Source organism: Hibiscus syriacus, unplaced genomic scaffold (assembly GCF_006381635.1).
Source record: "Hibiscus syriacus cultivar Baekdansim isolate YM2019G1 unplaced genomic scaffold, ASM638163v2 tig00110057_pilon, whole genome shotgun sequence".
NCBI lineage: Eukaryota > Viridiplantae > Streptophyta > Magnoliopsida > Malvales > Malvaceae > Hibiscus > Hibiscus syriacus.
The window spans coordinates 1,399,302-1,423,236 of NW_024062581.1; the positions used below are offsets into that span (position 1 = coordinate 1,399,302).

The 23,935-nt window shown below is 34.4% G+C and overlaps 1 protein-coding gene across 3 annotated transcripts; it reads right to left on the reverse strand.

Annotated features, from left to right (window-relative positions):
• Positions 1-18,420: 18,420 nt before the first annotated feature.
• On the reverse strand, positions 18,421-21,418 carry LOC120214285. 3 transcript variants are annotated; one of them, XM_039212221.1, is made up of 3 exons: positions 20,384-21,418; positions 19,129-19,240; positions 18,421-19,042 (listed from the first exon to the last, which is right to left on the reverse strand). In XM_039212221.1, the coding sequence occupies exons 1-3, from the start codon at positions 20,840-20,842 to the stop codon at positions 18,639-18,641; spliced, it is 975 nt and encodes a 324-aa protein (XP_039068152.1). In that variant the 5' UTR covers positions 20,843-21,418; the 3' UTR covers positions 18,421-18,638. The 3 variants fall into 3 exon arrangements, with proteins under 3 accessions (XP_039068152.1, XP_039068151.1, XP_039068150.1); XM_039212220.1 differs by having other exon boundaries at positions 18,421-19,039; positions 20,375-21,418; XM_039212219.1 differs by having other exon boundaries at positions 20,375-21,418.
• Positions 21,419-23,935: the final 2,517 nt, after the last annotated feature.

Below are 23,935 nucleotides of genomic sequence, written 5' to 3' on the forward strand. Positions count from 1 at the left end.
GAGCTTTCTTCCGTTCTTCGTCACTCCTCTTCTTCTCCTTCTTCTTTGGAGAAAAGTAACCGTTCTCGATTATCTCCCATGCATAAGATCATTGGATTGTATGAATACCTTCATTAATTTCTTCCAATGATGATAGTTTGTCGGTTGGTAGGGAGTCTTCCATATGGAACGAGCCGGAGGTGGAAGCCATCTTCTCGGTTGTATAGGGAATTGTAGAGCTTCTTCTAGGATCGTCTCAAGGTGGTTAAAACTTCTTAACGAGTTAGGCTCTGATACCAATTGTTGATATTTTCGGAAGCTCGAATCGACAACTGGAACGGTTTGCAAAGAGGGGTCAGAACAGTTTTTGTGTTATGGGAGTAAGGAGATTGAAAGATAGAGAATTGCACAGCGATTTATAGTAGTTCGACTTCTCAACCAAGTCTACATCCACTACCTTAGTTCCTCACCAATGATTTTCCAACAAATTCACTAATTTGTTCTTTCTTTTGAGGACAAAGAGATAACCTTACCACTCCCTAATTTTTTCGGGCTAAACTAGAACCTTTCTCTAGCTTTTACACGAGATAAGATATAACCTTTCCCATTTACAAAAGGATAAAATAAGTAAACAAGAAAACCTCTCAAAGGTAGGTGTTTACAAGAATTAAGCTCACAATAACAAAATATTTACAAGAGAAATATGAAATAAAATTGAAAAACTCTTCTCTTGTGTTTGATTGCTTGGATAGTTGTTCTCTTGTTTCTTCAAGTATCCTTAGCTTGTATTTATAGCTTGGAATGAGTTTGAAGTCGTATATAGCTGTTAGGGATGTTTTAGAGCTGTTTGGGGATGAATTTTTTGCTCAAAAAGGTTGCCTATGATAGGGGGTATCGGTACCCCTTCATAGGGTATCGATACTCCTTCATAAAATTCAAATTAAACTAGCTGTTGCAGCCAGGGGGTATAGATACCCCTGGGGGTATAGATACCCTCCGAGCAATCTGGAATTTGAGCCTTCAGGGGGATATGGATACCCCTGTAGGAGGGTATCGGTACCTTATAGCATTTTTGCTCAAATTCGAATTTTAATGGACTTTGAATTATTTTTGAAACCTTTTAAAACTTTGAATAACTTCAATTAAGTCCAAAAATATTTTGTAAATTTAATTCAAGTCCAAAAACCATTTTGCCTTAAATTGAATTTACAAAATATTTTTGGACTTAATTGAATTTTTTCAAACAAAAACTTCTCCCCCTTTTTGATATAACAAAACAGTTTTAGTAAATTTTAAAATTTTCTAATTTGAAAATAATTTTGGAAATCAAGTTTGAAAAATTTGAAAATTAGTCCCCCTTACTCTAACATTTCTCCCCCTTTGTGTTAAATCAAAAAGGTTAAGAAAACAAGATTTTGCCAATTGATTAAATAAAGCTTAAGCTGCTAAGATCAAAATCAAGAGAAAGATTAGTCATTAGTTCCATAATCAATATTCATAAAAAAATGTGCAATGGAAATTGGTCATAATGCAACTAATATGTAAATAATGCAAAAATTAATAAACATTAATTTCAAAATGAATATTAAAACCAAACCAAATATATATATAATAAGTTCAAACAACCAAACATAAGTCCAAGCAAACTTAAAGTAAAACAATCCAAACAAATTCAATCATCCATCAATCCAAAAACATTCAAAATGTTTTAACAGTGAAAGTTCTAAGTTGATCCAAAACAAAAACCATGCAAGGTCTACTCTTCCATAGAAGGATCAGGAGGAGGAGGAAATCGTGCTTGCATCTCAAGAGTAAGAGCATCCATACGTGCAAGCATTTCTCTTTGAAACTTCATTTGATGAGCTTCCAAAGTGTCTAAGCGACGATTCACCGCTTCGTTGTTTGCAGATAAATGGGAATCGATGGAAGAAAACCGTAGATCAAATGTCTCCAAAAACGAACGGAAATATGGAGGCACTTGATCCTCTTGTGGTGCTGGTTCTTCAGGCTGCTCCGGCTTGTCGTCGGCTTCGTCAATATCTTGCATTAGTTGTTGAAGCTCTGGATCGTCATCCGCTCCCGGTGGAGTTCTTGAAGAACTAGCTCCCGGAGTTTTCGCAGAGGATCGAACCCATTCACCGGTTTCCTTATCCTTTATCCATCCCGATCTCGTTAAGGAAAGAATATTAATTTGGTTTTTTAGAGGGATGATTACATCAAGTTGTACCCTAAGCTCGGCTTTCTTAAACAAATTACTCAGTAGACAACCGTAAACTAGACTTTGACAAGTTTTCTTATTAGGAACGAGATTCACGGTGTCAAAGAGAACCAACAAGATGATATGAGGAAGTTTAATTTTCATATTATTCTGAATACAATGTATCCACCACAAATATAAGGCTCTAAGAGTGGAGTATTCTTCCTCTGGATGGTCTAAACCACCAAGAGATCATAAGATAAAGAAATTGATCGTGATGATCTAAGATACTCGCACTCGATCTAACCTTGTAACGCGAACCTACGATTTGTTTTTCATCGTATAAACCATTATCATCTAAGCCAAAAGCATTAGCTATATACAGAGAATCAATGTGAATGAATTGACCTAGAAGATAGGATCGGATCCCTATGGTTGCAGTTTGTTCTCGATTTTGAATGCAAACGGCATTGGAATAGAAAATTCAAACGAGTTGTTGGTAAACAATTGGTTCAAGTTGACAGAGTTTATCAAATTTCCAATCTAATAGGGTAGGCAGATATCTAAAGTTCATATCTACCATAGCTTGAAGGGACGGGATACGTTCTTCGCGAATTTTATATGACTCAAAGTAATGAGAATACCTATAGTAGAGATCTTGCCTACGTCCAGGTTCATTAAAGCACGAATTACCTATAGTCATAAGGGAATCAGGAATTTGAGGAAGAATTGGAGGGTTTGGATTTGGAGGTGGGTTTTGAGGTCGGTTAGAACGACTAGATGATGACCTAGGGCGTTTGTGAGACATGACTTAAGAAATCAGAATAGAATGGATAACCTGCAATTTTGAAAACACATGTATGCAAATATATCAATCCCAAAACTCAAATGAGTCCTCAATATTTCAAGGTTCTCTAAAGCAATCCTAATGGGCAAAGTTTTGGAAAACTATTTTGAAAATAATGTTTGAGAATTATAATACGTATGATTTTCATGAAAACAACATAATTGAATCAAAAACATCAATTAAACCCATGATTTTCGAAAATAAAAAAAATTATATTTCAAAATTTTGAATTTTTTTGAAAAATATTGTGTTTTTGATGAAATTAGTTGTAGAATCTAGTTTAGAAATAACATGTGATCAATGCCCGATAAATTTTAACCTATAACTAATTCAAACTAGTCCTAAGTTCAAAATTTGATAAAATAGAAGTTTTTGAAAAATACCTTAAAATTTTTGGATTAAGTGGAATTTGATGTTGTTTGCACAGATTAATGATTGAAGTAGGATTGGGAGTTGATATGCAACTGAATTTTGACTAAAATTTGATGTTTTGAAGTAATGTAGTGATGGAGAGAGAGAACGGCGACAACTAGAGAAGAGAGAGTTTGAGAGAATGAGGTTTTTGGGTTATTTAAAAACAGACCACGTGGAGGGTATCAGTACCATCAGGGGGTATCGATACCCATTCAAGGATGGTATCGATACCTATTGAAGGGGTATCGATACCTATTCAAAGGGGGTATCGATACCATTCTAAGGGGTATCGATACTCTATGCACAAAAATGTCAAATATCCGTTTTAAACACTCAAAATGCTAAATTAGTTAGCTCTAGTGGTATTGACAACTCATTTATTGAAAATTAATCATGTTCAATCAATCAAATTAATCCTTTAGCTACATTTGAACATAAATTTAATTTTCACCAAATAACATAAACTCCCCCTAACTAATAGCAAAGAATGCAATCAAAATTTATTATTATAAGCATTTTTTCATTTATTCTTAAAAGTGCTAAAATTATTTTAAACACTAAGTCCAAAATCTTTCTTTGTCTAAAGGTTTTGTAAAGATATCCGCTAATTGGTGCAAACTATCAACAAATTCTAGAACTACATCTTCCTTAGCGACATGGTCTCTAATGAAGTGATGTCTTATTTCAATGTCCTTAGTTCTAGAGTGTTGGATGGGATTTTTAGTGAGAAAAATATCACTAGTATTGTCACACTTGATTGGAGTGGTACCTACTTCAATTCCATAATCAAAAATTTGTTGTTTCATCCATAAAACTTGTGCACAACAACTACCAGCTGAAATATATTCTGCTTCAGTGGTAGTAATGCAACACAATTTTGTTTCTTTAAAAACCAATAAATCAGCATATTTTCAAGGAATTAGAAAGTACCGTAGGTGTTTTTCCTATATAATTTTCATCCTCCATAATCCGCATCAGAAAATGCATGTAAGCTAAAGCTAGAGTCTCTAGGATACCAAAGTCCTAAACTAGGAGTGTCCTTATGGTATCTAAAGTTCTCTTAACAGCTAGTAAATGTGATTCCTTAGGGCATGATTGAAATCTAGCACATAAGCACACTAAACATAATGTTCAATCTACTTGCAGTTAGATAAAGCAAAGAGCGAATCATTGACCTATATAATTTAACATCCACACATTTACCTCCTTCATCTATGTCAAGCATTGTTGATGAGCTCATTGGAGTGTCATGAGGTTTCCCATTTTCCAGTCCAAACTTATTGAGCATATCTTTGACGTACTTAGCTTGATTGATGAAGATGCCATCTTTTCTTTGTTTGATTTGGAGTCCCACGAAATATGAGAGCTCCCCCATCATACTCATCTCAAATTCACTTTGCATTAGTTTAGAAAATTCTTGGCAAAGAACATCATTAGTAGAACCAAATATTATATCATCAACATAAATTTGAACTACTAATAAATCTTTACCTTTATGCTTTAAAAACAATGTAGTGTCAACCTTCCCTTTTGAAAAACCTTTTTCAATTAAAAAGTTTGACAATATTTTATATCAAGCTCTAGGAGCTTATTTTAAACCATAAAGCGCTTTTGTCAATTTAAGAACATGATTTGGGAATTTTAAATCTTCAAAACCAGGAGGTTGTTCCACATATACTTCTTCCTTTATAAAATCATTTAAAAATTTACTTTTAACATCCATTTGATATAATTTAAATTCATGAAAACATGCAAATGCTAATAACATTCTAATTACTTCCATCCTAGCTACGGGAGCGTATGTTTCATCATAGTCTATGCCCTCTTCTTGAGTATACCCTTGAGCAACAAGTCTAGCCTTGTTTCTCACTATATTACCACTCTCATCAAGCTTATTCCTAAATACACATCTAGTACCTGCAATAGATTTATTACTAGGCCTTTCAACTAATGTTCATACTTTACTTCTCTCAAATTGAGTTAACTCTTCTTGCATAGCCATAATCCAATGTTTATCATTTAATGCTTCTTTGATATTCTTAGGCTCTATGCATGAGATAAATGCAACATAATTACAAATATTTCTAAGAGAAGATCGAGTGTTTACCCCTTTGGATGGATCACCTATAATCTCACCATCCTCGACATAGTTGTACTCTCTTGGGTAAGATACTTCTCTTTCTTCAATGGTTGGATTCTCGAGAGGATCATGAGTTTCCTCACCTTTCGTTTCTTCCTTTGATGATGGTTCTCCAACGTTATATGTATTTATAATGCCTACATCATCATTCACACAAGAATCCTTCCTCAGAAGGATATTATCAACGAAAACAACATGTATAGACTCTTCTAAATCTAAAGTTCTTTTATTAAATACTCGATAAGCTTTAGAATTTAAGGAATAACCCAAAAAAATTCCTTCATCACTATTAGCATCAAATTTGCCAAGATTGTCTTTACCGTTGTTTAAAACAAAAATTTACATCCAAAATGATGAAAATAGCTAATGTTAGGCTTTTTATTTTTAAAAAGTTCATATAGAGTTTTCTTCAAAATAGGCCTAATCATTACTCGATTAATAACATAATAAGCGGTATTTGTGGCTTCCGTCCAAAAATATTTTGGTAAATTGTTTTCACAAAGCATGGTTCTAGCCATTTCTTCTAAAGTTTGATTTTCCTTTCAACAACTCCATTTTGTTGAGGGGTTCTAGGTGTTGAAATATTATGGCTAATACCATTAGAATTACAAAACTTAGTAAATCCAAGATTTTCAAATTCAGTTCCATGATCACTCCTAACACTAGTTATAAAGTAACCTTTTTCGTTTTGGATTACTTTTGAAAACATAATGAATTTTTCTAATGCTTCATCTTTAGTACTTAATAGAACCCAAGTATATCTAGAATAGTCATCTACCAAGACAACTGCTTATTGTTTTCCACCCAAGCTAGTAGTTCTAGATGGCCCAAAAAGATCTAAATGGATTAATTGTAATACTCTACTAGTGGATATGTCATTAATGGATTTAAAAGAAATTCGCTTTTGTTTTCTTTTAGCACAAGCATCACAGATTTTATCATTATCAAATTTTAGTTTAGGCAACCCTAGAACTAAATCTCCTTGAATAAGACGTTGCAACACACTCATACTAGCATGCCCTAGTCTCCTATGTCATAACCAACTATTATGCTCATCCTTAGCAACTAGGCATAAATTAGTCATATTTATGGAATCTAAATGCACCATGTAAATGTTTCCTATTCTATGACCAACAAACATAATCCGATTAGATGCAATGTCAATAACTTTACAACCATTAGTTTCAAAAATGACATTGAATCCCTTATCACATAATTGACTAATACTCAAAAGATTATGCTTTAATCCATTCACATATAAAACATTTTTAATTTGTATGGAAGAGGTATTACCTATTGTACCTATACCTTCAATGTGACCTTTTGAATTATCACCAAAAGTCACTTCTCCTCTATTTTTGGCGTTAAGCTCTATGAACCAACTTTTGTCTCCGGTCATGTGTCTTGAGCATCCACTATCAAGGTACCATGAGTTTGAATTTGTTTTCCGTGCCTTGTAGCAATGCTCCTTTTCCTACAAACATAGATTAATTTTTTATTTTTGGTACCCAAATTCTTTTGGGTCCATATTCATTACTTTCCAAAAACCTAGTCTCCTTAGGTATCCATTTGTGTAGGATATCCTTATCTTTAGTTGTAATGAGTCATTTAGGAACCCATATACTTCTAACGATTTTTTCATTAGAGGTTCTTTGGGGACCTCTATGATTGTAGTTTCTAAAACTTTTTCTAACAAAGTTGGTTTCTGAATTTTCTCCTTTTTCAAAACGTTTTGATCCAACTTTATCAAAAAAAGATTTAAGATCATCAATTTTCTTTTGATGATCATCATTGACCTTTGAAAGTAAATTTTGCAAATCCGAATTTTTCTTTTCAAACTCTTCTAGTTTGATTTGCAAATCACTGATTTTACTTTCAAGATCGTTGTTGGTCTTGGATATGAGATTCTTTTCATTTTTCAATTTCAAAATATCATTTTTATATTTTAAAAACAATTTCTCATAGTACGAAGCCAACCCGGTATATTCCTCTAATAACTTATCATAAGATAAATCATCTAAATCAAATGAGTTAGAGGTTACCTTAGAATCTTCCCTGAATGCCATCAAACACAAGTTTGATACTTCTTGTTCCTCTTCATCGGAACCTTCTTCATCGCTCCATGTAGCCACGTGAGCCTTGTGCTTACTCTTTGATTAACCCTTCTTCTTCAATTGTGGGCAATCATATTTGACATGCCCCAGTTTTTTGTATTCATAGAAATGATCTGGTCCTTCTCTTTTGGTTCATTTTTGAACCCTTCATTTCGTTTGAATTTTCTTCCTCGGTTAGGCCTCATCATTTTTTTGAACCGTTTGGCAAACAATGTCATTTCCTCTTCATCGTCATCTTCATCCGAGCCACTCTCATCTTTTGTTGATTTGAGAGCAACTCCCATATTCATCCGGTCCAAGAGCACAAAAGATAATATGGATAGCTTTGGAGTTGAGTTGTAATATTCTTGTATCTCATTCACTAGTTTTGGTTTGAAAAAATTCAATTTCTTAATGAAAAAGGGGGAGCTTAACATTTTCATATATTTTCCAACAATAGGTAACAATTGGTTTTCTTTTTAACAATTAGTATCCTTTTGTAACAATTTGTATCTTTTTCATTAAACATTTTATTAAGGGGGAGTTTTGCCAAAAAATAATTTTTCAAATGTTTTGTTAGATCAAAAAGGGGGAGATTGTTGAACTATGTTTTGATATAACAATTTAAGGTAAAATTGTTTTAATTGAATTTATTCAAAGTTTTAAAAGGTTTCAAAAATAATTCAAAGTCCATTAAAATTCGAATTTGAGCAAAAATGCTATATGGTATGGATACCTCCTGCAGGGGTATCCATACCCCCCTAAAGGCTCAAATTCCATATTGCTCGGAGGGTATCTATACCCCCCAGGGGTATCCATACCCCGGATATCGATACCCCCTGGGGTATCTATACCCCCTGGCTGCAACGACTAGTTTAATTTGAATTTTATGAAGGAGTATCGATACCCTATGAAGGGGTACCGATACCCCTATCGTAGGCAACCTTTTTGAGCACAAAAATCATCCCCAAACGGTTCCAAAACATCCTCAACGGCTATATACTACTTCAAATTCATTCCAAGCTATAAATACAAGCTAAGGATACTTGAAAAAGCAAGAGAACAACTATCCAATCAATCAAACATAATAGAAGAGTTTTTCAATCTTATTTCATCTTTCTCTTGTAATATTTTGTTATTGTGAGCTTAATTCTTGTAAACACCTACCTTTGAGAGGTTTTCTTGTTTACTTATTTTATTCTTTTGTAAAGGGGAAAGGTTCTAGCTTATCCCTTGTAAAAGCTGGGGAAAGGTTCTAGTTTAGCCCGGAAAAACTAGGGAGTTGTAAGGTTATCTCTTTGTCCTCAAAAGAAAGAACAAATTAGTGAATTTATTGGAAAATCCTTGGTGAGGAGCTAAGGTAGTGGATGTAGACTTGGTTGAGAAGTCGAACCACCATAAATCGTTGTGCAATTCTCTATCTTTCAATCTCCTTACTCCCTAAACACAAAAACCGTTCCGACCCCTCTTTGCAAACCGTTCCAGTTGTCGATTTGAGCTTTCAAAAATCCCAACACATTATAATATATTGATAACAAGATTGATAATGTGATATTGATTAAATGATGTGATTAAGCATAAGAACATTATGAGGTAAGATTTCTTAAGAATTATATTTTTGTTTGATACTCTAGAAACGAAGAGGACACTAGAGTTATTTGTGTATGACAATCGTCTTATTTGTGAGAAATATCTGAATATACTAACGGTAGTAAATTGTGAGACTTGAATGCTAGCCGGATGTTACTCTAATGATTATGTGAGCTATACTCATATGTATACTCTAATGGAGTAGACTAATCAGATGTACATTCTTGATGCACGTATGACCTAGGTCTGACCCAATGTATTTGACAAAGTGGATTAGTTGGATGTACGTTTCTGATGCATGTGTGACCTAGGTCTCATCCGAAATAACTACTATCATAGGTTATAAGGGTATGAGTCTCGTGATGCTATGATAACATTGAACTGCATTATGATGCCTACTTGTGTTTATGATTGATGATGCATTAATGGTTGTTTTATGACTAAACTTGTGGTATGCTCATATAATAAATGCATGTTGTATAGTAGAATTTTTTGTATGATATTGAACTTGTTAGTTCAACGTTTAGAATATATTTTCGTTCACTGGTTCATTGTTAGAGACAAAACATTAATATTCTAAAACTGCAGTAACCATTTATATAATTTATCCGAACTAATATTATTGCTTTAAACAAGAAAAGGTTGGTAAGCATAGATGGTGAATATATCGCGGATGATAAAAAGAAGGCGAGATATCAAAAGACGAGATTTGGTGCAGAGTAGGATTAGCTTTTTCAAGCCACGTTTCGAGGCGGCTGAGGGATTAACCGAATTGGGACCCACATTCGATTTTATTCTGACATGGATAGTGAATTAATTGATAAATGCACAAATGGTGAGGATTATATTTTATTTATTTTTCTTTATATATAAAATCACGTCAAAAATTAAGTAGGGCTTTGGAAACCTAAAGAAAACGTGTGAAGGGGAGCGGGGGCAAAAGATAGCGTAGTGTGCACGGGTTCAAACTTCCAATGGATCGCCCCCATTATTATTGCTATTAGTACGATGAAGCATATGCATGCGGGACTGTAGCCAAATCTCTCGCTTGCTTTGATCTCAAGATACAAATTCCTCCATGACCATCTCTTGCACCATTTGAGCTATATTAATACCTTTTCACACTTGAATTTATTTTTTGGGCCTTCTTTTCTTGTTCCAGCAAGACCAATGCATTCGCTTGTGCTTCTCCGTATGGATAATCCACTTTGAAAACTCAAATCAGGATAAACTTTGATTCATTATATAATATAATAACCTTTTTTGTAATACAGTCCAAAACTATCAGTTATGCACGAGGCACTGTCTCATGTCTGATCTGCTCCCTTACATAATCGGAGGGCGAGTCAAACCACATCAACCTAATCGGATCATCGTGATTAATTCCTGCTAAATTATCTATAATTTGTTCTGATTGTGTCCCACATGTTGGGGTAACCGAGTTATTTTCCACACGAACGTAGTTTTAAAATTGACCTAAAATGTCAAGATCAAAACCACTAAAGGTTGCACAGCAGATAAACCCGTCAAACTATTGAATATTGAAACACAATGGAAAAACCGAATAAAAAAGAATAAAGGAGAGAACACACCAAATTTACGAGATTCGACGAGAATATCGTCTACTCCTCGGGTACCACACCAGATGATAACTTCACTATCAACAAATATTACAACAAATGAAATTCTTTAGAATTCCCAAAGTGAGACAATGAAGAAAACAAGAGGAAGAGAGAACTTGTTTTTTGGGATGATTTCTAATGAAATACTTAGGTCTATTTATAGTTGAGTTCTAAGGACTAAACTTATAAATAACCTAATATTTTAAGGACCAAACATGAAAAATAAGTTGGCCATCTACCAAAGAATTTTCCAATGAGTTTGGCCACCAACCAAGATGAATTTTCCAATGAGTTTGGCCACCAACCAAGATGAATTTTTCAATAAGTTGGTCACCAACCAAAATGAAATTTCCAATCTTGCCAAACTTAATTTCAAGTCAAACATGAAAAATCTCAACATTGGCTTAAAATTACCAAGCCTACTCAAGTTCTTCAACTCCCCAAATTTGATGTTGTGCCTCTAATTGCGCTCACAAGCGCCATACACCCGAAGGTGTTCATACTTTCAGGATGTTAATCAAGTTCAAACGATAATTGAACTTGATTATTGTTACTACCTTGGTCATCATATCTACAGGATTTTCTGTTGTCGCAATTTTCTGAAGTAGAATCTTTCCTTCTTCAAAGATCTTCCGCACAAAGTGATGCCTCACGTCGATATGCTTAGTCCTTGAATGGTAGACTTGATTTTTCGCTAAGTGAATAGCACTCTGACTGTCACAATAGAGACTAATGTGACTTTGAACAGCTCTCAAGTCTTCCATCAACCCGTTAAGCCAAATTGATTCCTTTACAGCCTCTGAAACTGCCATGTATTCTGCCTCTGTAGTAGACAAGGCCACCGTAGATTGCAATGTAGACTTCCAACTTACTGGGGCTTTAGCAAGAGTAAACAAATACCCAGTAGTTGATCGACGCTTATCCAAATCACCAGCATAATCGGAATCAGCATATCCAACCACACACTGACAAAGTGCTTCATCTTGTTCAAAAACTAAATCAACATCCACGGTTTATTGGAGATACCGTAGAATCCATTTCACAGCTTGCCAATGTCTTTCTACAGGATCATGCATGTACCTGCTCACAACTCCAATTACTTATGAAATGTCAGGATGCGTACACACCATTGCATACATCAAGCTTCCAACTGTATTAGCATATGGAACTTTTACCATATACTCTCGTTTTTCGTTAGTTTTAGGAGATAATTGGGAACTAAGTTTCAAATGAGAAGCCAGTGGGATACTTACATGTTTGGTATTTTCATTCATGCCAAAACATTGTAATACCTTTCTGAGATACTGCTTCTATGTTAAACAAAGCTTCCCTCTCTGTCTATCTCTGCTTATCTCCATACCAAGGATCTCTTGGTCTCACCTAGATCTTTCATCTCAAACTCTTGATTCAACTGAACCTTTAATTTGTCTATCTCCTTTTGATTCTTCGAAGAGATCAATATATCGTCAATGTACAAGAGAAGATAAATAAAAGATCCATCTTTGAGCTTTTGCAAATACACACAATGATCATATTTGCTTCTAGTGTACTTTTGCCTCCTAATAAAGCTATCAAATCGGTTGTACCACTGCCTCGGTGATTGCTTCAATCCATATAGCGATTTGTTCAGCTTACAAACCCATTTCTCACAACCACCATCTTTGTATCCTTCTGGCTGAGTCATATAGATCTCCTCTTCTAAATCACCGTGCAAGAAAGTCGTATTCACATCAAGTTGAGCTAGCTCCAAATTCAACTGTGCTACCAAGGCCAACAATATTCTAATGGAGGAATGCTTCACAACAGGGGAAAATACTTCATTGTAGTCGATTCCCTCCTTTTGAGCGTAGCTTTTAGCTACCAACCATGCCTTGTAGCGAACATATTTTTTGCTATGAGATCCATCTTTCTTTGCAAATACCCACTTGCATCCAATTGCTCTTTTATCTTTCGGTAATTGTGTCAGTTTCCAAGTGTTGTTCTTTTGGAGAGATTGCATTTCTTCTTCCATGGAACTTTCCACTTATCATTTTCCAAGCTTTGTATTGCTTCTTGGTAAGCGATAGGGATATTATCATCAACAACTGGAAGAGCATAGGCCACCATATCAACAAATCAAGTAGGTCTACGAATTTCTCTCCTTGGCATTGTAACTGTAAGTGGTTCTGGTGTCTCTAATAGTTCTTGGGTTTGAACCTCTTCATCTTCTGATTCTTCTATTGGAGTTGAAGAATCAGTTGCATCAACTTCTGGGATCATCGTTTGCAGAAACTCCACCTGTTTTGGAGTATGCTCCACCTGCTGCGGAGTACTACTTGTCTGGACGGCTTCATTTATTACCTTCTTTACTAGGGCAGATTCATCAAAGGTAACATCTCTGCTACAAATTATCTTCTTGGTGTCTAAACACCAAAGGCGGAATCCCTTCACTCCATAGGTGATTCCCATAAAGAGAGCCTTCTTTGCTCTCGGGTCAAGCTTGGATTCCTTCACATGATAATAAGCAGTGGATCCAAATACATGTAAGGAATTATAATCAGTAGCAGGTTTTCCAGACCATACCTCCAATGGTGTTTTACCTCCTATCGCTGACGATGGCAAACGATTGATGAGATGGCCAGCATATGTCACAGCCTCAGCCCAAAATACATTTCTTAACCCAGCATTAGACAACATACATCGAAATTTCTCCAATAGTGTTCGATTCATACGCTCTGCCACCCCATTCTATTGTTCTGTATTTCTAACAGTGAAGTGTCAAACAATACCATACTCATGGCAAACGTCAACGAATATGTCACTTTTATATTCCCCTCCATTGTCCGTCCTAAGATGTTTGATCTTTCTACCAGTCTGGTTCTCGATCATATTTTTCCATTTCAGGAAAATTCGAAGCACTTCATCTTTAGACTTCATCGGATACACCCAAACTCTTCTGGAAAAGTCATCTACAAAAGTTACAAAATAATGGTTTCCTTCCAAAGGCGATGTCTTCGAAGGACCCCATACATCTGAGTGAATATAATCCACAATACCTTTTGGTATTATGTATAGTGGTGCCAAACTTCACTCTCTTCTGCTTTCCCAGAACACAATTCTCGCAAAATTTCAATTTGCAAGCCTTTGCACCTTTCAACAATCCTTTCTTTGCCAGGATTTGCAAGGATTTCTCTCCAGCATGTCCCAACCGCATATGTCACAACTGGGTTGCATCCAAATCATCACCTCCGGAAGCTGCTACAACTGCTCCAATAATTGTACTACCTTGGTAGTAATACAAATTATTTTTTATGATGCCCTTCATCATCACAAGTGCGCCATATGTGACTTTTAAACTCCATCTCTCATAGTGACTACTGAGCCTTTGGATTCCAAGGCTCCCAATGAGATGAGATTTTTCTTCAAACTGGGCACGTATCGGACATCAGTCATAACTCTGGTTGATTCATCTTGATTCTTCAATCGAATTGAACTAATCCCAACAGTTTTACAGGCATTGTCATTTCATTTGCATCATGCTCTTCAACACATGCATCTGGAGAAGCTTTTCCTTTCTTCTTTAGCTTCGGACAATCTTTCTTCCAATGACCTTTCTCATGACAAAAGGCACATTCATCTTTTCCCAGTCTAGACTTTGACTTTGATCTCCCTCTCCACTTTGGCTTTTGACTTTTCGAGCGACCTCTTGCCACCATGGCCTCCGCTGCTTCGTACTTGCTCTTCTTCTTGGTTTTCTTATTGAGCTCATAACTATACAAAGCGGCAGTTACATCTTTAAGGGTAACATTATCCTTACCATGAAGTAACGTTGTCTCAAGGTGCTCAAATTCATCTGGAAGAGATGACAACAATATCAAGGCCAAATGTTCATCTTTGAAGGTTTCATCCATGCCCAATAAGTCTTTCACTAGCTCATTGAATGCAACGATTTGTTCATTCATACTGGTGCCTGGTTGATCATCAAATCTGAACAATCTTTTCTTCATATGGAGACGATTCTGAGAGCTTTTCTTTAGGAATTTTTCTTCCAAAGCTTTCCACATCTTATATGCAGAAGTCTCGTTCTCGTAGCCATACTTCTGCTCCATGGAAAGATAAGATCGAATCGTACTGCATGCCAAACGATTGATTGTTCCCCATTCTTTCTCCTCCATATATTCGGGCTTTTCTTCCTCAATGGAAATGTCTAGACCTTGTTGGAATAAAATGTCTAAGACCTCGCCTTGCCACATGCCAAAATGACTGGATCCATCGAACAACTCCACCAAGAAATTTGCATTTGACATCATCCTCCTCACCGGTCCGGATGAAGAGCTTAATGTCTCAACTGATCCGTATTTTGGCATTTTAATTCCAACGAATAATATTCAATATCATGAACTGTATCTTTTCCGTAACGGAACCACTAGGATAACCTCAACCGAAGCTCAGATGCCAATTGTTGGGGAAACCGGGTTATTTCCCACACGAACGTAGTTTCAAAATTAACCTAAAATGTCAAGATCAAAACCACTAAAAGTTGCACAACGGATAAACCCGTCAAACTATTGAATATTGAAACACAATGGAAAAACCGAATAAAAAAGAATAAAGGAGAGAACACACCAAATTTACGAGGTTCGACGAGAATATCGTTTACTCCTCGGGCACCACACCGGATGATAACTTCATTATCAACAAATATTACAACAAATGGAATTCTTTAGAATTCCCAAAGTGAGAGAATGAAGAAAACAAGAGGAAGAGATAACTTGTTTTTTGGGATGATTTCTAATGAAATACTTAGGCCTAATTATAGTTGAGTTTTAAGAACTAAACTTATAAATAACCTAATATTTTAAGGACCAAACATGAAAAATAAGTTGGCCATCTACCAAAGAATTTTCCAATGAGTTTGGCCACCAACCAAGATGAATTTTTCAATAAGTTGGCCACCAACCAAGATGAAATTTTCAATCTTGCCAATTTTAATTTCAAGTCAAACATAACAGCTACAACTGTTGCATTCCCTGTAATAGTCGAGATCCATCGGTTAATGTTCTATAGGCATCCATGCAATTCGTTTCCACTTTCCACCATAAGCTTCATGATCCCTAAGATCTACGTATGTTTAAGCACATCATGTAGAGCCCACGCCTCTGCCATAAGTATCAAGCATGTTGCGTATAAACATGTAGATTCATTGTCCTTGTTCATTTCTGATTACACCATCGCATGTCGCTTCATCATCCTCAACTCAAATAATAAGCCTATGAGGATTGCACGTAGCCTACTTATGATCCATAGGCCTAAGTGTCCGATTGCTAGTAGCCTTCCAAAGGAGGACCATCCGAAAAGAAACATGGTTCGTAACATGTTAGCTGTAGGAGTTGCTACAAATGAAAAGCTACTGAATCGAGTTTTGGGTCCTGAAGAAAGGGAAGGATTCGTCAGCACTGCTTAACCAGTTGGAAAATAAATTGGGAGGGAAACCTTTCGCCAAGAGCGCTACATCCAAATAAAGAGAGCAGGCAGAGCAAAAATTATTCATGCCATGGAGCTCTCTAGAGTAGATGATTCACCTGGTTTTGCACAGGTTCTGGCTTTTACTGTTTTATTTGATTGTTCTGTGCATCGTTCTCTCCTTGGTTTTGGGCCTGGCTATGTGTTTCCCATGTTTGGAGTTGGCCCTACCCTAATGCTTTGTAAGTGTTGTTCCACGTCTTCCATGATAAAAGAAACTCCCAATTTGATTCAAGTATCAAATAGAGTGCTTAAATCAAAGAATGATCTCAAGACTAAATATAATGCTTTGTAAGTATTGACCAGAGATCACTGTGGGCCGGCCACTCGATTTTGATACGAAAATTAAACTTCTTCACCTGTATTTGACCCAATTTAAGTTAAAAGAAAATTTCATTTCACCTGATGGTCAAAATTAGAGGTGGAATCGGGTCATTCGGATTATGTACGAGTTTGATAATTTTGGGTCTAGTCATTTTGGATCTAGATTACTTCGCTATAGATTCAGTTTGGGTCAGATCGGATCTAGTTCAAATTTAGTTTGGGTCTACATAAATTTAATTCGAGTCAGATATCTAGTCGGGTCAAAATCAGATTGGTTAGTTTTCGGGTCGGGTTAATATTATATCGGTTTATTTTTGTTCGTGATTTTCGGGTCAATTTGGGTCGTTTCAAATTGGGTCAACTTTTATATTTTTAGGTCAATCTTTAGATTTTCAAGTAAATCATTGTCGTTTTTTGTCTTCATAACTTTCGATGTTGCTCTTTATTACTTATAATTCATTAATTTAATGTGAATATTCATTGTCATATCTAAATTCAGAGCTAACAATTTTAGTTTTAATCAATCGAATAAATAAATCTTAAAATAAAAAAATTATGTGAATATATATTTGTCACAATCAAAATTCAGATCTAGAAGTCATTTTATCATATATAAAAGTAATGGTTTACTAGTAGTATAATATAAAATGAGAATAAAGCATACATCATTTTATTATTTATCGATCCTAAAAATAATAATAATAAATAAATAAATTATTCATTCAGTTAAACTCAATTATTGGGTTAAAATCGAGTTGAAGTTTGGTTTGGATCATATATGAGTAAACTAAATTCAAGTTGCTTTCGGTTCAAGTTTTTTAGGTTCGGGTTACTTTTGGTCGGGTTGCTTTTGTTTCGGGTTGCTTTTTGTTTCAGGTTGCTTTCAGTCCAACTAAAATGCGGGGCAGTTTCAATTTGATTCAAGTTCTTTCGGGTTTAGGATCAATTTATTTCATCTTGTTCGCATCTATATTTGATCTAGGATATAATAAATAGGTTCAAATAATCGTGTACAAGTTAAATTTGTCAAGTTTAATCAAAATTTGCAACCGCACACGCACCCAACCCAACCCAACTTAATTTAAATATATATAATTTTATTTTTATTGATAGAATAAGTATTTAATTAAAAATAACATAAAATAAATGTTATTTTAATTAACCATTAATAAATAAGGTATAATTATAATATTATGTCATGTTTGGTTTTTTCAACTCTAAACTCGAACTTAATTTGATCTTACCCTTCAAAAACATATCAATATGGACTTAATTCAAATTATAAATTTCAAAATAAAAAAGTGATATAATTTAAAATCAAATCAAAATTCGTCAAATTCGGATAAAACGTGGATCCTAATAATATTGACACCTTTTCATCCTATAGGGTGTGCTAACCTGTTGAGCCTAGCTCACCAACCTAAGACCATTCTTCGACCCAATCCATAAACCAAAATATGCAGAATCTAAATAATTGGGTCGATGCCAAATCTCATAAAATATTTATATTTAAGATCCGATTTGAGTATGATAAAACCTAAACATAAATAATCTTGATCAATCAGCTGTATATAACAACACGTTTTAACGTTAACAAGATAATATTTCAAGAGGGAGGAGATAATATATTATCAGAAAGAAACTGTATTTTTCTCCATGTTGCTTGCAAATGAATGATTTTCCATTAAAAGCACAGGTAAAGAGAACCGGTGTGCAACAAAACCTCACAAATATTTTCTCTCGAGAAAAGAGAAAAGAAAAACTCAATAATACACAAGCTCAAATCGTCTTCTTCAAGGTGGCTTTAGTCATTCAAACTCACAGCTTTTAAATGAAGAAGACCACCTCGAGTCGTTATCATGGTGCCTTAAACCATGCTAAAAGAATTCAGTTAATAATTCATCCACCAGTGAACTGAAAACCTCGAGCTCTAACGCTGATCCCACGTTTCTTCTTCTTCCTTGAAATTTCTCCAATTTCCTTTTCTTTCAATTTCTTTCAGATATGTTTTTCTTCCTTCCTGCGTCTCCCATCCTACAAAAACATCCTCACAATCACCATTGATCCAATCTTCTACCATCTTCAAACAATAGACCCCAAAATCTTCAAACCCCATATGAAGCTGCTCTTCGGCAAAGCAATCTAACAACAGATTATCATCCACAAACTTGAAAATCCGTGATGGGATTTTGGTTTTCGATAACATGAGTAGTTTCTCATTTTCAAGTGATGTTGATTCATCTTCAAGCTCTGCCATTGCGATTCGTTTCTGTAAGTCCACTGGCTGAAGCTGAGCCAAGCTCTGAAACCTTGGGACCTTTTGTTTTGTCCCTGCTGTTTTAACGCCAAATGTATGTCTTGTTATTCAATGTATGAAGAAAGAAACAGAGAGAATAAGAGGGAGAAGATCGGAGGGGGACCTTCGACGTGGGGCAAGCCATCTTCGAAATGAGAGATGTCATCGAAGGGGAAATCTATAACAGATACAGGACTAAACTGTTCTTTTCCTTCCTCGTTTGCCCAATCCTGCTCCTGTGTCAATTCGCTTAATTATCAGTTCTATCTGAAGTCCTATGTATCAAAAGTGGACTAAGGTTAGTTGTCTAACGAAACATTTATAGCTGATGTAATAAGTCTTATATATCTAAAGTAACGACGCGATACGTTTTATATCATTACTTTGAATATATTATGTATCATGTCATCACTTTGAATATATATAACTTATCACATTAGCAATAAACTTTGACCGTTACTCAACTAATAATCTCCATCCAAACATGAGACATTTTACCTCAAAATAAAATGTTAAGAATCAAAATACTATGAAAATAAAGATTAAAATTACTATTTCATCAAACATATATTTTTAATCACCAACTACGTATGATTTATTGAATGTAAATCAATTACATAAAATAATTAAAAAAAAACATTAGATTAGCACCTAAAATAACAAAGTTAAACCAAGGACGATAGGTTATGAACAGAAAATCTGAGTTCAAGTATTATAAATAGTGGACATTGAGGGCTTCAATGTTTATGGCTGGCAGGTTCAATTCAATGCATGAATAGACGGAAATCAAGGCAGTTGTCGTAATAGAAAACGATGGTGAAATCATTTAAATTAGGGTTGGGTCAACTCCCTAATTTCCTACCCATTATATTAATGTTTCCTAACACAACATTAAAGGACCGATATCACTTTACATTATGTATTCATTCTTAAACAAAATGATACATATCCCTTTTAGCTAACCTAACTCCAAACTCAAACTAAATATTTCAATTAAAACCACCCACCAACAACTACCCCTCTCTATTATTCCAAACTATGTAATGATAGTTGAAAGATATTATCATATTATTTTTCGAATCATTCAAATTCTATAATTTAACATATATCTCTTAATATTATTTTTATTTTTTATGTTGTTTGAATCTACTGGATGATTTTAATAATATATTTTTTAAAAAATATATATAATTCCATAGCTTCGAGATGTGTACCTATCATTTCCCGATAAATACTCAAATTACAAAATCAGCGGTCGAATTTTATTATTAAAAAAACAATATGTATACTGTAGTAAAGAGACATCAACCAATTAGATAGGGCCCACGACAGACAAAAATATCCAATTAAAAAGTTATTGAAGCACCTACCGTTTTTACCTTTGTGAAGTAGATGGATTCCTCACACACTGTTACGCCTACAGCATTGCTGGCCTTTTCCTTTGGGGGAAAACTTGTTTCTCCCTCAACGACGTCGTCCTCACTCGAGCTCTCCGAATTACCGCTCCAAGACGACTGTAAGACATCCGCGGTAAATTCAGTTTCACCCCAGCTGTTACTGCTCGTGTTGGAGGACACCCTACCGGTAGTCATGGAGGTGTCGGTGTTGGTGTTTACGTTTCTGATTGTATTCTCATCAGACGCTTCATTTTTCTCTTCAAGAAATTCACGGAACAACTTGCACTGTCTGACCTCACCACCACCACCGCCGCCACCGATATCTTCGTTGTCGGCTTTTCTCCGAAAGCTTCTTTTAAAGATCTTCCTTGAAAAACTCCTGGCAAAATGTACTTTCCTCGAACTGTTCCTTTTCAACGACGGCGGCGAGGATGACTTCATAGAAGGAAAAGGCAGTAGCTTGACAGCGTTCAGAAGGGCCTCCGAAGCTCTCTGAAGAGCTGAAACGGTGGTACCACCTGGCCTCTTACTGCTTCTTTTGAGAAGCCGTTTAGTTGTGGTTGAGTAATTGTCTTTGGATTTCTTCAACTCGGTCTCGAGAAGAAACCTCACGGTGGTGCAACAACGTTGTCGTGGAAACGATTTGAAACTATTGGAAGAGCAGGAACTCAGATCGTCTCTCAGCAGGTAATCTTGAGCATCAGTACCGGTTTCTTCTCGAACGAAATCGTTTTCCTAAGCTTAATATGATCAGTGGGAAAACTAATCAAAGCCATGTTTACGGCTGTATGCAATGGTGGATTACCTGAAGGAGATAAGATGGCGATCAGTTCTTAAAGACTTTAGCAGAAAGAACAGCAGCTTTTAGTACAACAAAGGAACACAGAAAAGGAAAATTGACTGAGAGAGAGATTTAAAGGAAAAAACAAGTGGAAGGAACAAGAAAGTGAGAGGCAAGTTCTTAAGGCTGGTGAAGATCTCTAGGGTTAAAGATTTTAAAAGGAGAGAGAAGCTTCATCTCCTCCTCCTTCTTGTTTGTTGGTGTTTCAGTTTTTGAATCTTAAAGCTGGAATATTTTAATGGGTTTTTTGAATTGGTGAATTAAATGCACGTAAAAGTTGTTGATAATAATTACCGTGATAAATTATACCCTCTCATCACTCGACTATCCTTCTACTCATATTTTAATCATTAAAATTTAAATATTTTCAATTAAGTCACTAAACTTTAAACTCATTCCTAATTTCATCGGTGATTAGGTTGGATATTGTGTTTGTGATTACACCAGGGTGTTCTGTGCACCTGATAACAAGAAAATAATAATAAAATAATTCATATTATTATAGAGTGATTAAAATAGGATTAGAAGGGGTTGGATAAGAGTTAGAGTTGGGATTTAGAGATTGAAATTATAGATTTTGGTTATTTTTTATTTTAAAATTTATTTATTATTAAAAAATAATAAATTTGGTGTGTTATATTAAGAATAATAATAAAATAATCTATATTACCATAGAGCAATTAAAATAGGAATAAATAAAAAATTTTAATGATTAAATTGAAAATGAATAAATCTAGGTGAGTAGAATAAAAGTTAGGAGATAGTTAAATGATGAAGTTTATGATTTACCCTAATTATGGTAAAGGGAGAGATCAGGAAGGGTATTACGAGACCAGTAGTTGACCTTTGACAAATCTGAAAATGATGTGCTACCATCCATGCATGCAGCGATACTGGAGGAAAGTATTCACGTGCTTACTCACGTGTGTCTGTCTTTGCAACAATTTTTATGATTAAATGCCAATAATAATTTCAGTTTATCCATATTTTTTCTTTTAATTTGAAAAAAAATAGGGACAGATCCAAAATCATCTTTGCGAAAGTAGATTTTGTGATATTTGAAAAAATATTATATAAAAAAAATGTAAAATCAACATCGACATTTGAGTGTAGTTGGAAAGTTCACTGGTTATATATGCTGATATAGTTTATCCTTCTGATACAATTTTTAATTTATCCAATTTTTATTAAAATTAAAGTGAATATAAAATAATATAAGTTTTAATACTTTTAAAGAAGTAAATTGAAATTGGGAGTTTGGTAGTAAAAATAAGACAAGTAGATTGGATGAGGATTGGGTTGAGGGAGTTTTGGACCACATCCCAACTGTGCATGACCCAACATTTTGAATTGCACCTGCTGGTTTTCGTGATTTTAGTTAATCATATTGTGTGGTAATTTGTTCCTCCTTTTCTAACTTTATTTGACCATGGTAATACATAAATTGTGACAATCTAAAAGTCAAGAGATTCATAAATTCAAACCATTTGGTTTTAAAAGTGTCAACACACATTTTTCGTCCTACTACGATTTAAACTCCTAAAAATATGATAGAATTTTAGGATTCAAACTCATAAAAATAGGATAACATTTTGCTAGGATTCAAACTCCTAAAAATAGGATAGAGTTCTACTAAGATTTAAATTCCTAAAGATAGGATCCACAAGCACTATAAATAGCTATTGTAACTCACCATTGTAAGAGAGGATTTACGCACAAAACACAGAGGAAAACACGAAAAATATAAAGGCAAAGCTATTGTAAACGATTCAAAAATGAAATAAAAGGTAACATCTTTTTTTTATCTTTTTTTTTGCATGTGCACGTTATTTTTCTTGAGATTTGGTTCGAATAACCTAAAACGTGGGTTGCGCCGATGACCAAAAAGGGGTGGGGTTTCGAAGTTTCGAACCTAGATCTACTCCCGAGGCATATTCATTTTTTTAAATATTTAATATTCCCCCAATTACTTCGAAATTTGACCCCTGATTTTTTTTGTTCCAATTTAATCCCTTCATGTTTTAATTCTTTTTCTTGATTTCGCATTTTTTACCTATTATACTATATTTTATTTGTTATTATTTTCACTAACAATTATATCTATATATTTTTTATATATTATTATTTGTTTCCTCCTCTTCTTTTTTATTCGTATATATATATTATGTACATATAACTACATATATGTATTTTAGTGTTTCATTCTAACATCTATTTACGTATATTACCTTTTATCATTATTATATATATTATATTTATTGTTTTATTTTCTTTATGTGTATTTTATTTATTTATATATATTACCTTTTTATTTTATATTTATACTATTATTTACTATCATTTTTCTATGCTTTATTTATTTATTTATTATTTTATTTTATTTTATTTCTTTTTATTTTGGTTGAATTTATTTATTTATTATTTTAATTTATTTTATTTCTTTTTATTTTGGTTGAATTTATTTATTTATTTTATTTATTTTATTTTATTTTTTATATCTAACATGTTTCTCAACTCTTTAAGGGTACATTTTCAATCGAACATATGTAAGTTTTGGATCGTTATTTTTACCTTTTAATTTAAAATTACAATTTTCTTAATTAAGACAACTGAAAATTACGTAGTACCGAAAGGGCGGTTCAAGGGTGCTAATCCTTCCTTGACCGTAACCGATTCCCGAGCCCGACATATTT